The sequence below is a fragment of the Schistocerca serialis genome, chromosome 2 (genome assembly GCF_023864345.2).
Source record: "Schistocerca serialis cubense isolate TAMUIC-IGC-003099 chromosome 2, iqSchSeri2.2, whole genome shotgun sequence".
In the NCBI taxonomy this organism is placed as follows: domain Eukaryota; kingdom Metazoa; phylum Arthropoda; class Insecta; order Orthoptera; family Acrididae; genus Schistocerca; species Schistocerca serialis.
The window spans coordinates 972,241,522-972,256,331 of NC_064639.1; the positions used below are offsets into that span (position 1 = coordinate 972,241,522).

At 46.9% G+C, this 14,810-nt stretch overlaps 1 protein-coding gene across 1 annotated transcript in view; it reads right to left on the minus strand.

Annotated features, from left to right (window-relative positions):
- LOC126456561 (glutamate receptor ionotropic, delta-1-like) overlaps positions 1–14,810 on the minus strand; it is a 126,729-nt gene that overhangs the window by 18,691 nt on the left and 93,228 nt on the right. The window contains exon 8 of the mRNA XM_050092307.1: positions 4,632–4,852. Coding sequence (XP_049948264.1) covers positions 4,632–4,852 — 221 coding nt within the window. The remainder of the gene's footprint in view (positions 1–4,631; positions 4,853–14,810) is intronic.

The window sequence follows — 14,810 nt, forward strand, 5'->3', positions numbered from 1 at the left end:
GATGACACAGCACAAATGATTGGCATTACAGACCTGTACATGAACTGTAACTGCGGAAATTCAGCATCACCACGTGCAGCAATCAGAGCCGCTAGACATCGTGGCATGGAATCAAAGAGCGCCTGAATATGCTGATGGGGAATTCTCCTGCCACGTGGTTTATAGGCATGTCTACAAAACATCAACTGTGGCTGAAGGAGGGTCTGAACGAACAAGTTGCCGACCGACCATATCCCAGACATCTTCGATGGGCGACATGTCAGGCGAACGGGCAGGCCAGGGAAGCAGTGGTACTCATCGTTCTTCGAAGAAGGCTTACACATCCTCTCTACATGCTGCCGGGCGTTGTCCTGCTGAAATATGACACGTGGAACGGCCCGCAGGAGGGGCAGTGCCCCGGGCTGTAAAACCCTCCCAGATCTACATCTACATCTACATGGATACTCCGCAAATCACATTTAAGTGCCTGGAATAGGGTTCATGGAACCACCTTCACAATTCTCTATTATTCCCAGGCGCTACAGTCTGGAACCGCGCGACCGCTACGGTCGCAGGTTCGAATCCTGCCTCGGGCATGGATGTGTATGATGTCCTTAGGTTAGTTAGGTTTAAGTAGTTCTAAGTTCTAGGGGACAGATGACCTCAAAAGTTAAGTCCCATAGTGCTCAGAGGCATTTGAACCATCAATAAGACTCGCTTGTGTGGTTCAGCGTCAAAAGTCTCCCGGAAATCCAGAAATACGGAATCGATCTGAAATCCCTTGTCAATAGCACTCAACACTTCATGTGAATAAAGAGCTAGTTGTGTTTCACGGGAACGATGTTTTCTAAACCCGTGTTGACTGTGTGTCAATAGAATGTTTCCTTCGAGGTAATTCATAATGTTCGAACACAATATATGTTCTATAATCCTGCTGCATATCGACGTTAACGATATGTACCTGTAATTTAGTGGATTACTCCTACTACCTTTCTTGAATATTGGTGTGACCTATGCAACTTTCCAGTCTTCGGGTACGGATCTTTCGTCGAGCGAACGGTTGTATATGATTGTTAAGTATGGAGCAGTAGCTGTTCAGATTGACCTCGAGACGTAGGAGGCGAGGTCGTGTGTTACAGGCAATGGCGCACCAAAACATTTGACGTTTGTCGGCTATGCCGGTCAACAATACAGACTGCCCGACTGCGTTTACCATGGCGGTGTCGAATGCGTATGCTGTAGGACAAGTTGGAGCGGCACTCGTCAGGAAACACTACATTTTCCCACTCTGCTTGCCTGTGTCGGCGTCCATGTGGCAATTGCATTCTGCGGCACTGGAGGGATTGGTCAATGTAAGCCGACGCAATGGCATGCGTGCCACCAGTCCAGCCTGCAGAAGACAGCGTCGGACCGTCGACACAGATAAGACCACACCCGTTGCAGTCAACATTGTGGATGAGGCTGTCCTATCAGTTACAGTCAAGTGGACACGATGGCGGTCATCTCGCACTGTGTTCACATTCCATCCTCCAGTACACTATCGGCACTGTGAACGGCCCTCTTCTCCCAGCTGGTTCCATATATGCCTCACTGCTGAAGCAGCGTGCCAAGCTTCAATGTCACGGAAGGACAGACCCCCCCACCCGAAGACCAAGCATTCTGCCCCATTTGAACGCACTCACATGCTGGAATGCCGCCCTATGGTGATTCAAGGAGGTGCAGTGGCACCCGTTTACAGGTTTCCACTTTGGGCGACGGCTCCACACCAGCTGAGCGTTACGTAACACCGATCCGTCCGGTCACACGAAAGCGTGCGCTGCTGGGCATAAGTGCACGCCACGTCTCTGCCATTTGAATCACTTCATATGGTCCCACTGTTCTAAGTGACCTCTTATAGTGGCGTGTTGCACACCATTGCTTCTGAGTGTCTCACTTTTTACAAACAGTAGCGTAGTTTTGTAATTTTATGTTTCATTTTGTAAATGACATATGTGTACGTCTACGTCACATTAGTACCGAAAAATAGTTGTTATCATGAATGGGAATTATTACGGAATAATATAAGATGCAGTCTTTTGCAAAGTAATAAGTAAAGAATGATAAACAGTTATTTGTCACCATTAAGCATATTTTTAAAAAGGCAGCACTATTATGAGTTATGCAACATTGTATACTCGTAGTTTACATAAATTGTTGCTAATCATTGCTTACTATTGGTTATCATAAAGGTAACTAACATCACTGCATTCCAAATTTACTTTGTGTTCGTAATAACGTCTTTTACATATGAGCCAGCGTGTGTGTATTTTGTCAAGTGGTTGCTTTGTCTCTGCTACGCGATATTCGTGTGATTTCAACAAAGTCGTTAAGCCATTGTCTAAATTTAAATTTTTGCTCGTTTTGAAGCTGGCGAACGTTTTGTCCTGCAACCTAAATTCATTCAAACCATATTCTGACATTCAAAATTACGTGTAACTACAATAAGATTTTAATTTATTACCATTTTTTACATTTCTATCGTTTTTGAGCGTTGTAACAAACACGCGTGCGATAGCGATCAGGTTGTTTGTGTATTCTATCGGCAAGCACAGATCTTCATATTCGATGCCTTGATTCCACTGCCGGCCGCGGTGGTCTCGCGGTTCTAGGCGCGCAGTCAGGAACCGTGCGACTGCTACGGTCGCAGGTTCGAATCCTGCCTCGGGCATGGATGTGTGTGATGTCCTTAGGTTAGTTAGGTTTAAGTAGTTCTAAGTTCTAGGGGACTTATGACCACAGCAGTTGAGTCCCATAGTGCTCAGAGCCATTTGAACCATTTGATTCCACTAGCAAAGGAACATTACCTACACGTGTCACAGTAAAACTTTACATACGCCGTAGGGTATAGGAACGTTATTTTCTCATGAAAGATAGCATAGATGGAGCATTTTTCTTCATCGAGCAAACAGTAACGGGAGCCGTTAATCAGGACATCCTTGAGCAAGTTGCTGTTCCTTTGCTTCTTCCCCTTAAGCCAAAAACTTACAGCGGGATGGTGTGCCACCGTACTCGAGTTTACACGTTCGTGACTTCTTGGATCGAGTATTTTCACAACGTTGGACAGAACGTAATGGACCAACTAAGTAGCCACCGCGATTGCCAGATATAACCGATCTCGATTTCTTCCCGTACAGTGAAGTGAAAGACATTGTGCAGGCCTCGCGTGTAGGCGATCTTAGCTATATCCGGAAAAGAATTGTTGACACGGTAGCCTCCGCTAGTTCATCCATGCTTGTACGCACATGGGTTGAGCTAGAGTTACGCCTCGACGTTTTACAGGTTACGAAAGGAGGCCACGTAGAACTTGTAATGTTATGTGTGCCTCACTGCTTTTTTTAACTAATTTGTGCCTGATTTGATTCTGAGAAGCTCAGTGATGTACGTAAATACCGTAAATGTAAATGTGATTCAAAAAGTACTTGAAGTGAAGTGAAGCGCAGCTGGACAGCGAGAAACTCTTTAGCGTGGATTTCCCGCAACGATAGTAGTTGTGAATCTTTCTGTATGGGCTCTATACAAAAAATATATAAAAATTAAAAAAACAATTGATTTATTAAAAAAAAAAGAGGACTGTTAATCTGTATCTTGTGGAAAGAGGACGTGTTGCTAGGCCGTCGCTCAGAACGTATTGTTACATTTAATGAAAATTGATATTTTAGTGATACAACCAAGTAAAGTATGTGCAAGAGTTGTAAAGATTTAAGGTATACAAATTTTCTGGAAGTGAGGAATAGAAATATCTTGTTTTTGGAAAAGGAGGTGAACTTCATTGTCGTCGACGTCTATCAATCGACAGAATTGTAACTGTACAAAGTTCACTAAAATACAGGAAAAGAAATGCATTCTCTTCAGTTTTCATTCAATAAGTAACGACCTCTCATAATTTCTTAATTACAGCAATTGGACTATGTTCTTGTACAATAGTATGGTGCTGAACTCCACTGACCAATTTTGATGTAGCACGACGTGTAGTTTGAAGGAAGTTTGTGTCCCAAGCAGTCTCCTTTTCTCGCGAAAAGCAGACTGCTGTTTGATCTTATTTACTTACAATAGTGGTCATTTAGGTATGAAAAGCTACGAAAACTTGGGCTCAAAGCTATCCGCAATACGGCCAAGTAACTAACAGAGTCGTACTTTAAACCTTAAAGAACAATAACTTCCTCCAAATTGTAATACCTCACCAACTGGTGCAGAAGCTGATCATTCAAGGAGGCAGCAACCAAAATTCAGGTACCAGTTACGAGTTAAAATAAAAATCTCAATCAAAAATCAATCTCTCTCTCTCCAACCACATATATAAATATTCATATTAGTAAGATAAAAGTCATTTTATAAAGTATATTAATTTTTTGTTCAAAGCTTTCTGAGTTAGTTGACACGACATTCCAACTTGCAAGTATCTTTGTCTCAGAGTTTGTTTTTAATTGCCTTTGATAATCAGGGATGTTTCATGTGGATACCCTGAATGTTGAACAGTCTATTGACGACTATGGGTATTTGTGTTACTCCGAGATGAAGACATTGTAATGGGAGATGGTCGGTGACCCACAAGAACAAGCAAACAGATGTAGAACCTCGCCAGACCAGCGGGCGGACAAGTGCCAGCTAGCTACCTTGCATGCAGAGGACGCTGATGCTCCAGACGAAAGCCTCCCCCGCGCCCCAGCGGCGGTCCGCGAGGCCGGCGCCCACGCCAGCGGCAGTGGCGGCAGCGGCTGCTAGCGCCAGTAGCGCGCCAGTGGCGGCCACGCACGCCAGCAGCCGCGGGCTGAATGGCGCCAGGAAGATGTCGCGCAGCGCGCCGCCCTCCGGCCGCCGGAAGTAGATGTTCTTCCTGCAGCATCCAAAATCAAAATGTTCAAATGTGTGTGAAATCTTATGGGACTTAACTGCTAAGGTCATCAGTCCCTAAGCTTACACGCTACTTAACCTAAATTATCCTAAGGACAAACACACACACCCTTGCCCGATGGAGGACTCGAACCTCCGCCGGGATCCTCCTGCAACATCAGCAGGAGGTGCCAGGGAGCTATAGGAACCATGTAAAGCAATAAAAACTGTAGTTAAAGGATTCAGTATATGGAAAAGTCGAAATAGCTTCCGATTACATATAAAGCAAGAATATCAAAATCTGGACTGCAAACAGAATGCCACTATCAAATGTAGAGAAGAGATCAGGTAGATGGGCAGAGTACATAAGGACCTGTATGTAGCGGAGGAACCGTCAGCTGACTCGGTAGAAGAAGAAATAGGTGTTGATTTGATAAAAAGTATTAATTAGATCTAGTATTACAGTTATAATGTGACCTAGCTTCGAAACACTTGCAGACGAAATAAGCAGAAGGGATAGATTTACATGTGTGTGGTGCCTCTTATTTCGATCAGGTCCAAAAGAAAATACACCGTTCTTGGTCCTGCAGCCGTACATATACATCATGAAATTAAAACACCTTTCCAGCGTGGCCAAGAAGATACAAACACGAGTGAACCTTGTGAGAAAGCTGGCAGGCAGTACATGGGGAGCAATCACATCAGTCCTCCGAGGAGCATCCCTTGCACTGGTATACCCTGCACCAGAATACTGTGCACCAGTTTGGCTCCGAAGCGCCCACGTAGTGAAAGTAGACGGACGTCCAACTGAACTCAGTTATGAGAGTAATTAGTGGTGCAGTCCGGTCTACACCTACTTGCTGGCTACCAGTACTTTCAAACAACTGTCCACCAGACCTCCGTCGAAAGGCTGCCCTTTACAACCTCTGTCAACAAGTTTCTGAAAACAACTCAATCCCTCTTCATGACGATTCGCTATCACTGCCCAGGAAACGCCTCAAATCTAGAACACCAGCATATGAAATGGGAGTCCAAATGCTACCCACAGGATTCAACCAGGACGCAGAGTGGAAACGTGAGTGGCATGCTACAAGAACCCGAAACCACGAACTTGTAGACAATCTAATAGTTCCAGTTCCAGGCTTCCACCAACGAAGGGAGTTGTGGGTGCAGTTAAACAGATATCGGACTGAAGAGGGTAGGTGCAAATACAAAATGCACAAGTGGGGCTTTTCAAGTGACAGTGTGTGTGACTGTGGTGACACGCAAACAATGAGCCACATTGTGAATGAATGTCCAATCAGACGCTTCCCTGGTGGCATTGAGAAGCTCCATCAAGCATCCCACGAGGCACTCCGCTGCATCGAGTCCATCAACATCCGCGTGTAGTCTGAGCCGTTTTAAAATTTGCTTACTATATATAATTTCACATGTTCATTTTTATATATATTTCTTTCGAAACTTCCTGGCAGATTAAAACTGTGTGCCCGACCGAGACTCGAACTCGGGACCTTTGCCTTTCGCGGGCAAGTGCTCTACCACTGAACTACCGAAGCACGACTCACGCCCGGTACTCACAGCTTTACTTCTGCCAGTACCTCGTCTCCTACCTTCCAAACTTTACAGAAGCTCTCCTGCGAACCTTGCAGAACTAGCACTCCTGAAAGAAAGGATATTGCGGAGACATGGCTTAGCCACAGCCTGGGGGATGTTTCCAGAATGAGATTTTCACTCTGCAGCGGAGTGTGCGCTGATATGAAACTTCCTGGCAGATTAAAACTGTGTGCCCGACCGAGACTCGAACTCGGGACCTTTGCCTTTCGCGGGCAAGTGCTATACCACTGAGCTACCGAAGCACGACTCACGCGCGGTACTCACAGCTTTACTTCTGCCAGTACCTCGTCTCCTACCTTCCAAACTTTACAGAATCTCCTGCGAACCTTGCAGAACTAGCACTCCTGAAAGAAAGGATATTGCGGAGACATGGCTTAGCCACAGCCTGGGGGATGTTTCCAGAATGGATATATTTCTTTTGTTTTGCTAAATGTGTATTACTGTAATTGATGCATACGATAATAATAATAATAAATAATACAAATTCTGACATCGGTTGGCATTTGGGCATTGAAATCAATTCAGTAGTGACGAGTGATAATTCGTGCTGGACCGGTACTCGATGTGGCCGAGCGGTTCTAGGCGCTTCAGTCCGGAACCGCGCTGCTGCTACGGTCGCAGGTTCGAATCCTGCTTCGGGAATAGATGTGTGTCATGTAGTTAGGTTGCTTAGGTTTAAGTAGTTCTAAGTCTAGGGGACTGATGACCTCAGGTTTTAAGTCCCATAGTGCTCAGATCCATTTGAACCAACCGGGACTCGAACTTGGACTTCCCGCTTTGCGTGGTTGGTCGCCTTAACTGCTTCGGCTGTCCAAAAACAACTTCCTGTCAAACCTAAATTCCCAACTTGTCACGCATTGCTTACGTAGGGCCCCCTGTCCACCATACTCATTGCTCGCTGCCTCACGCTGATCCTCCCAAGAATTTGGGAGAGAGAGTGCTTCCGCAGCAAAATGATCTTAATGTCCGTCAAGGCGCTCTCTGTTCTGTCGGCCTGTGCAAAGTCATCCTAGGCAGGCATCATGAACAGGAGTGGTGCCAAGCGGTTGTCTTCGCTCAGGTGCCTAGGACTTCTCGACATGTTGTCTCTGTAGATGCACTTTTTAAGGTTCTCAGTGAAGGTGGGCGGATGCGATGGAGAGTGTCGCCAAACTGGAGGCTGTTGGAGGGACGCTTTGTTGTATTATTCACGTACGTGTCAATGTCGTGCATCCCCCCCCCCCCCCCTGCCACACCACCGTGACCACCCCGCAGGAGGGATAGAAATATTGCATAATCACCGTTTGCTGCTTCGGATCATGTTAAATTTCGTCGAACGCCTTTCATTGCTCCCTAGTGATTCCATCCTGTACACGAACGCAAAAATTACGGCCGCATTCTACTCCAAAGAAGTGCTATGACGTTCAGTGGGGATGCAGGCCCGTAATGTCCTTAGAGAAGGGATGAAACGTCTGGGGCTGTCAAAGACTGCCAAGAACGTAGCCCTGTTCCCCGTAAGATTGTTGACTGTCGTTCTCGACCAGGCAATGTGTGGGAATCAACGCTCCAAGGAAAGGGGTGGTTTCGCTGACGCCCTTTATGCCACCCGCTGAGGTCTTTCCGCGTCGATCCTCAGCGACGCTGGACCATTTTCCTCGGCCACCCATAATAAAACCACGGGATTTTAACGTTGGGTGTCACAGCTCTGACCTCCATCGCAAAGGCGCCAAAGGAAGTGGTGAAATGTGGGTAACAGTATCGCGGATGTAACGACCTTCCCACCGTGTAACAAAGCGCTGGCCATCACTGTGATGAAATTTGATACCAATGAGACATCATTAACCCACTTCACAGGTCACATGAACTTCTGAACTCTACCTTATTTTCGCATGTGTCAACACCTTGCGCCAGCCGGTGTGGCCGAGCGGTTCTAGGCGCTTCAGTCTGGAACCGCGTTGCTGCTACGGTCGCAGTTTCGAATCCTGCCTCGGGCATGGATGTGTGTGATGTCCTTAGGTTAGTTAGGTTTAAGTAGTTGTAAGTCTAGGGGACTGATGACCTCAGATGTTTAGTCCCATAGTGTTCAGAGCCATTTGAGCCATTTCAACACATGCGACCGTAGCGTTCGCGCGGTTCCAGACTGAAGCGCCTACAACCGCTCGGCCACACCGGCCGTCAATTGGTGTTGAACACTTGTGTGCAATACTTTGGTGTCGTTCGCTATTTCCACTATTTCACTCCTGCCTGTGAAGAGTTATCTTGTCTATGTGCTGATAAGCATAGAGACTATCATTCTCTGTGTTTGCTCTATCGTCTTCTCAATCATTACACTCCCTCTGAATTATCTTCAATTATTACAGTATTCTCTGTAAAGCACAGCAGGAATAGTCGTTTCAACACAGTAAGAAAATTCTCTATGTACCACTAAATAATACAGCCATCTTCAGAAAATCATTTTCTGTAGCAGGAATCCGATTTTGGAAAGATCTTCCTCAAAATAGTAGAGAAATTAAATTCCTTTCGAAATTCAAAAAGCAGCTAATAATCCACATTCGGTCAGAGTCTTTTCCAAACATTTGTCTGAGGCTCATTCTTGTCAACATCTCCTCTCCCATCGTCACACAGTCCTCTATTGAAAGTATGTTCTTTCTTGACAACTACTGTCGCTCTCATTTCCATCTTGTTCTCGTAGTCCCAAGACACTAAACACGGCTCAGATGCGCTAAATTACACTGCTGTAAAAAAAAAAATGTAACACCCTCAAAGACTGTGTGGCACTAGGGTTAATATATGCATACTGAAGGGCTGTAGTATTAACCGATTCATCGGCAGGTCATCGGCAGGTCATCGGCGATCAGATGGCGTTAAGGAAACCTGTCTGCGCACCATCTGTTTTGACTCTGCAGGCAGTAACTGCGCTGAGTTTAGAGGTGAACAGGGTTTGCATAATTCAGTCTAGAGTACAAACACGTCCCACCGACGAGTACATAATCTTGTCGAACAATATCAGACATTACAACGGGGTCGCATTTGAGCCGTGCGCGGCTCACGTTCGTGCCGTTTGTTGCTAGACAGCTTGTCTTTGCGGTACCGCCGTCTCCTTTTTTTATTCGATTTACTGGCGTCACTAAGTTGCTGGTCTGCTTGCCCGTGAGTGGCAGCAGCAGCGCTTATCGATAAGTGCAGTGTAGTACTATCTCTGGAGCGACCGTTAGTATTTCCAGGTCGTGGTCTGTCGGCAGTTCAGTCGGGACGCAGCGCCATTGAGACCCGGACAGCCAGTACTCGCCGACCGCTGGCGACACACATGTACTATCCGACGGAAGGAGAATGGAGTGGGATCGATCGTTGGTTGGTCGTTCGGTCGGTCGTCTCATCGGACGACGTGTATTTGGTCGCCGACCGCTTATGGGTTCTCTGTGTGTCTCGACTAGTGATCCGTCCTTGTTGTTCCATAGTGAATGCTTTTAGGATCGTTCGAGTTCTTGTGGTAGTGTTTTCGTGCAACTGTGTCTAGCTTGTGTGATTTCGACTGAGCAGTTATGTTAATGCTGCCTGCGCACTGGAGTTGTCCGTCGGTCGGTTGGGTCAGAGTACGGCACGGCGTGAAGCTCGGCAGCCTTTGGTGCTGTTCATCTTTTTGAGTGGTTATTGCGCCTTGGCTGTATTTAGATGCCAATATTTGAAGACGTAGTGCTGCTCGTATATTCGTCCTCACTGTCATTTTCCGGTGTCGTGCCGTTGGTCGGGCGGAAGGGAAGTGATTAGGTGGTTGGTCGGTCCTTCAGCCGTCCCTGGGTCGGGTTGCCATCCGATTATTTAATCTTACCTTTGGCTGCCTGTCTCACCTAACTTACGTTAGAGTTACCTCCTCAGGCCAACCCTTGGAACACTTCTGAGCACCACTGTTCTGCTGGTATTAGACTGTGATTTTCTTTTAGTCTCAAGTACTGTGCAACGTCTTCAGCCGTCTGTTAGTTTAGTTTGTTTTAATGTTCAGTATGTGGCCATCAGGCGAACTTCTACGTGAAATATTTTAAGATAAGGCCTTCACCCGTCTTAAAATTTGGAAAATCATTTGAAAATCTGAGAATTTTCCTTTCTATCTTAATGTTGTTATCCAGGCCTTAAACCTTGAGTTGTTCAACGTTCAGTATATGGCCTTCAGCCGAACTTCATGTGAAATATTTTAAGATAAGGCCTTCAGCCGTCTTAAATTAAAATTTGAAAGGTCATTTGTTTAAAACCTTTTAAAATTTTCTTACAAAATTTCTTGTTATCCAGGCCTTCAGCCCTCAGTTCTTCTATTTTGTAACTAAGGCCTTCAGCCGTGTGTTTTCCTTAAGGCAGTTTTAATAACTTGTGTTCTGGCCTTCAGCCGTATTGTTTCTTAATTCTTGTAAGGGCATGTGTGATTAAGTGTTTTAGCAAAATAAAGTTTATATGTTTGTGCAACTAACAGCAACTGATTTGGGCCCCTTTCCACAACCTGATCCGCTCTGTCCTGCGAAACCAGATTTCAGCATTATCGGCCAGAGGGAACCTTGATGGGGGTATCGAGGAGGTTGCTACAGATTTTGCGTCGCTAGTTTCGGCAGTGATCTACAGTACATCCCCACACCTGTAGACGAGGTTCTCGACTTCTTTGTAGTACAAATGCACTTAAAGATCGACGCATTGTTAGAGACGCGGTGGTCGTCCGAACATCCTACCACCGAAACCACGACACCATCAAGCCTGGTGTCGTGGAACAGTCGACTGGAGAGTGGAACGGAATGGCACTCTGTTGCCTTCAGCGTAATAAGAGTAGGTTCTATCTCAATGTGGATGATGGACATACAGGTGTACGGCGTAGACCTCTTGAGCGTCCTGTTCAGGGGCGAATTCGCCTACGACACTCTACTCCCAATTCAGGCTTCGTGGTGTGTCTGGAAGGGTGGGAGAGGAACATCAGTTACACATTTGGTGTCTCTGTAGGGTAAAGCAAACAGTGCCCGCTATACCGTACAGGTGTAATACCCGCGCCACTGCCATTTCTTCAACAGGAAGGTGACGTACATTTTAAGCGGGACAGTGCACGTCTACATACGCCTGCTGAGACAGAATCTGCTCATTGTGGTCTACAGTAACTGCCACGGCCAGTGCGATAACCAAAACTCTCGCCAATTAAACATGTATGGGATATGGCGTAGCGCGAACTTACTCTTTCTCCAGAGCCTGCGAGTATCATTGGCAAACTGCTACGAAAGGAACAATGTGCTTGCGGCTATCTACCGCAGGTAGCCATGCGGCAACTTTACGATCGTTTGCATGCGAGAATACAAGTCTGTGTTGCCACCATTGGCTGGTACATTGTGTATTGATGAAACTGTTTGGGCGCACGTTGCTGTGACGTGTGCTTTCCAGTTGGTCTAAATATGTTATCATATACTCCCACACTACGATAATAAGAGTGAAAAATGGAGGATTCGTCACAATACAGATTTGTATGATATTTACAAAGAGACGAACATTGTGGCTGTAATGAAGACACGACGACTCCAGTGGGCAGGGCATGTTGCTCGAATGCAGGACAATCGATAGCCGGAAACTGTACTCAACACCAAGCCAACCGGCAGAAAGCCCGTAGGAAGACCTAGAACTCGATGAAGTGATTGCATATCCAAAGACCATCAGAGAGAGGGACTACTGGAAGGATGGCAGAAAGGGGCCGAAGAAGGGCTGAAGTGAAGGCAATCTCTCAAAGCAGCGCGCGGTCCACTGCGCCTGATCGCATAAAGTAAGTAAGAATACTCCTACACTGATCAACTACTTCTCTGATCACTTGTCAATAAAAGGCCTTGTCCTCGACAGTGTTACACCTCCTTTGCAGCAACGTAATCAGTAGTATTCTTAATCTTAATGTCCTTTATTATCATTCTCAATGTTATTAGTATTATTATTGCCTATTATTGCTATTATTCATTATTATTTCATATGGTTGTAATTATATACTGATTAGCCAAAACATTATGACCACTGCCCACTGCAAGGTTGAATGCCTCCTGGCGGAGTTGCGGTCACGTGATGCAGTAAAAAAAGTATGTAGGCCGAGCAGGAACGCCTGGGGGATTACACTAGGGAAGATATGCGCTGCAAATGGAGAAATGCACAGAGGTAAGTGTCTTTGCCAAAGGGCAGATTACTATTACGCATAGCCTATGAACGGGCTTGGCCACCAAATTCGCCTAAGTGAATCCGGTGGTTCCCATTTGGGTCGCTATTGATTGCCGTCATCGAGTACATAAATCAGCGGCCGGTTATTTAAGGGGATTACATGACATTCGTAGACGCCTGGTGTCGCATGGCTCCCCAAATCTACCGGCGCACTGTAGACTCGATTATATGCAGAATCAGTGACATATTGCGGTAGAAAGATGGCCCACGAAGCTATTAAGTGAGTGGTCTTAATGTCGCTGTAAGTCTTCTTATACACTCCTGGAAATGGAAAAAAGAACACATTGACACCGGTGTGTCAGACCCACCATACTTGCTCCGGACACTGCGAGAGGGCTGTACAAGCAATGATCACACGCACGGCACAGCGGACACACCAGGAACCCCGGTGTTGGCCGTCGAATGGCGCTAGCTGCGCAGCATTTGTGCACCGCCGCCGTCAGTGTCAGCCAGTTTGCCGTGGCATACGGAGCTCCATCGCAGTCTTTAACACTTGTAGCATGCCGCGACAGCGTGGACGTGAACCGTATGTGCAGTTGACGGACTTTGAGCGAGGGCGTATAGTGGGCATGCGGGAGGCCGGGTGGACGTACCGCCGAATTGCTCAACACGTGGGGCGTGAGGTCTCCACAGTACATCGATGTTGTCGCTAGTGGTCGGCGGAAGGTGCACGTGCCCGTCGACCTGGGACCGGACCGCAGCGACGCACGGATGCACGCCAAGACCGTAGGATCCTACGCAGTGCCGTAGGGGACCGCACCGCCACTTCCCAGCAAATTAGGGACACTGTTGCTCCTGGGGTATCGGCGAGGACCATTCGCAACCGTCTCCATGAAGCTGGGCTACGGTCCCGCACACCGTTAGGCCGTCTTCCGCTCACGCCCCAACATCGTGCAGCCCGCCTCCAGTGGTGTCGCGACAGGCGTGAATGGAGGGACGAATGGAGACGTGTCGTCTTCAGCGATGAGAGTCGCTTCTGCCTTGGTGCCAATGATGGTCGTATGCGTGTTTGGCGCCGTGCAGGTGAGCGCCACAATCAGGACTGCATACGACCGAGGCACACAGGGCCAACACCCGGCATCATGGTGTGGGGAGCGATCTCCTACACTGGCCGTACACCACTGGTGATCGTCGAGGGGACACTGAATAGTGCACGGTACATCCAAACCGTCATCGAACCCATCGTTCTACCATTCCTAGACCGGCAAGGGAACTTGCTGTTCCAACAGGACAATGCACGTCCGCATGTATCCCGTGCCACCCAACGTGCTCTAGAAGGTGTAAGTCAACTACCCTGGCCAGCAAGATCTCCGCATCTGTCCCCCATTGAGCATGTTTGGGACTGGATGAAGCGTCGTCTCACGCGGTCTGCACGTCCAGCACGAACGCTGGTCCAACTGAGGCGCCAGGTGGAAATGGCATGGCAAGCCGTTCCACAGGACTACATCCAGCATCTCTACGATCGTCTCCATGGGAGAATAGCAGCCTGCATTGCTGCGAAAGGTGGATATACACTGTACTAGTGCCGACATTGTGCATGCTCTGTTGCCTGTGTCTATGTGCCTGTGGTTCTGTCAGTGTGATCATGTGATGTATCTGACCCCAGGAATGTGTCAATAAAGTTTCCCCTTCCTGGGACAATGAATTCACGGTGTTCTTATTTCAATTTCCAGGAGTGTAATAACTTGTCAGATGTACAGTCGTGGACAAAGCGGGCGAGACCCCTCGCCTTTTCGTTATGCTGATCCGCACGGCTTTTAAGTCTGCTACACAGCATAACAGCCAAGGCGACGAAGTGCTACCAACATACTATGCACAGGCGTGAAATTGAAAAAACTATCCAAACTTTGTCAGACTGTTTTCTATCATGTCTAAGACTATATTAATGCTGATTAGTGTGTTAAACACAACACGTAATTATAAGATATAAATGAAAGAATAAACGCTAATTAGTATGAATTTCAGCTTATCGAGATAACATACCTGTTTTAGTGAGACGAAGTACCCCAGATCGATACGAATTAGCAAAATATTATGCACATTGAGCCGCGAAACGGTCTGTGTCAATGTTCAGACCAGTCATACTGGATTACCGTTGCTGACCTACCATGAAAAAATTTAGCAATGCGTGAATATTCTTAACGAAATTCTTT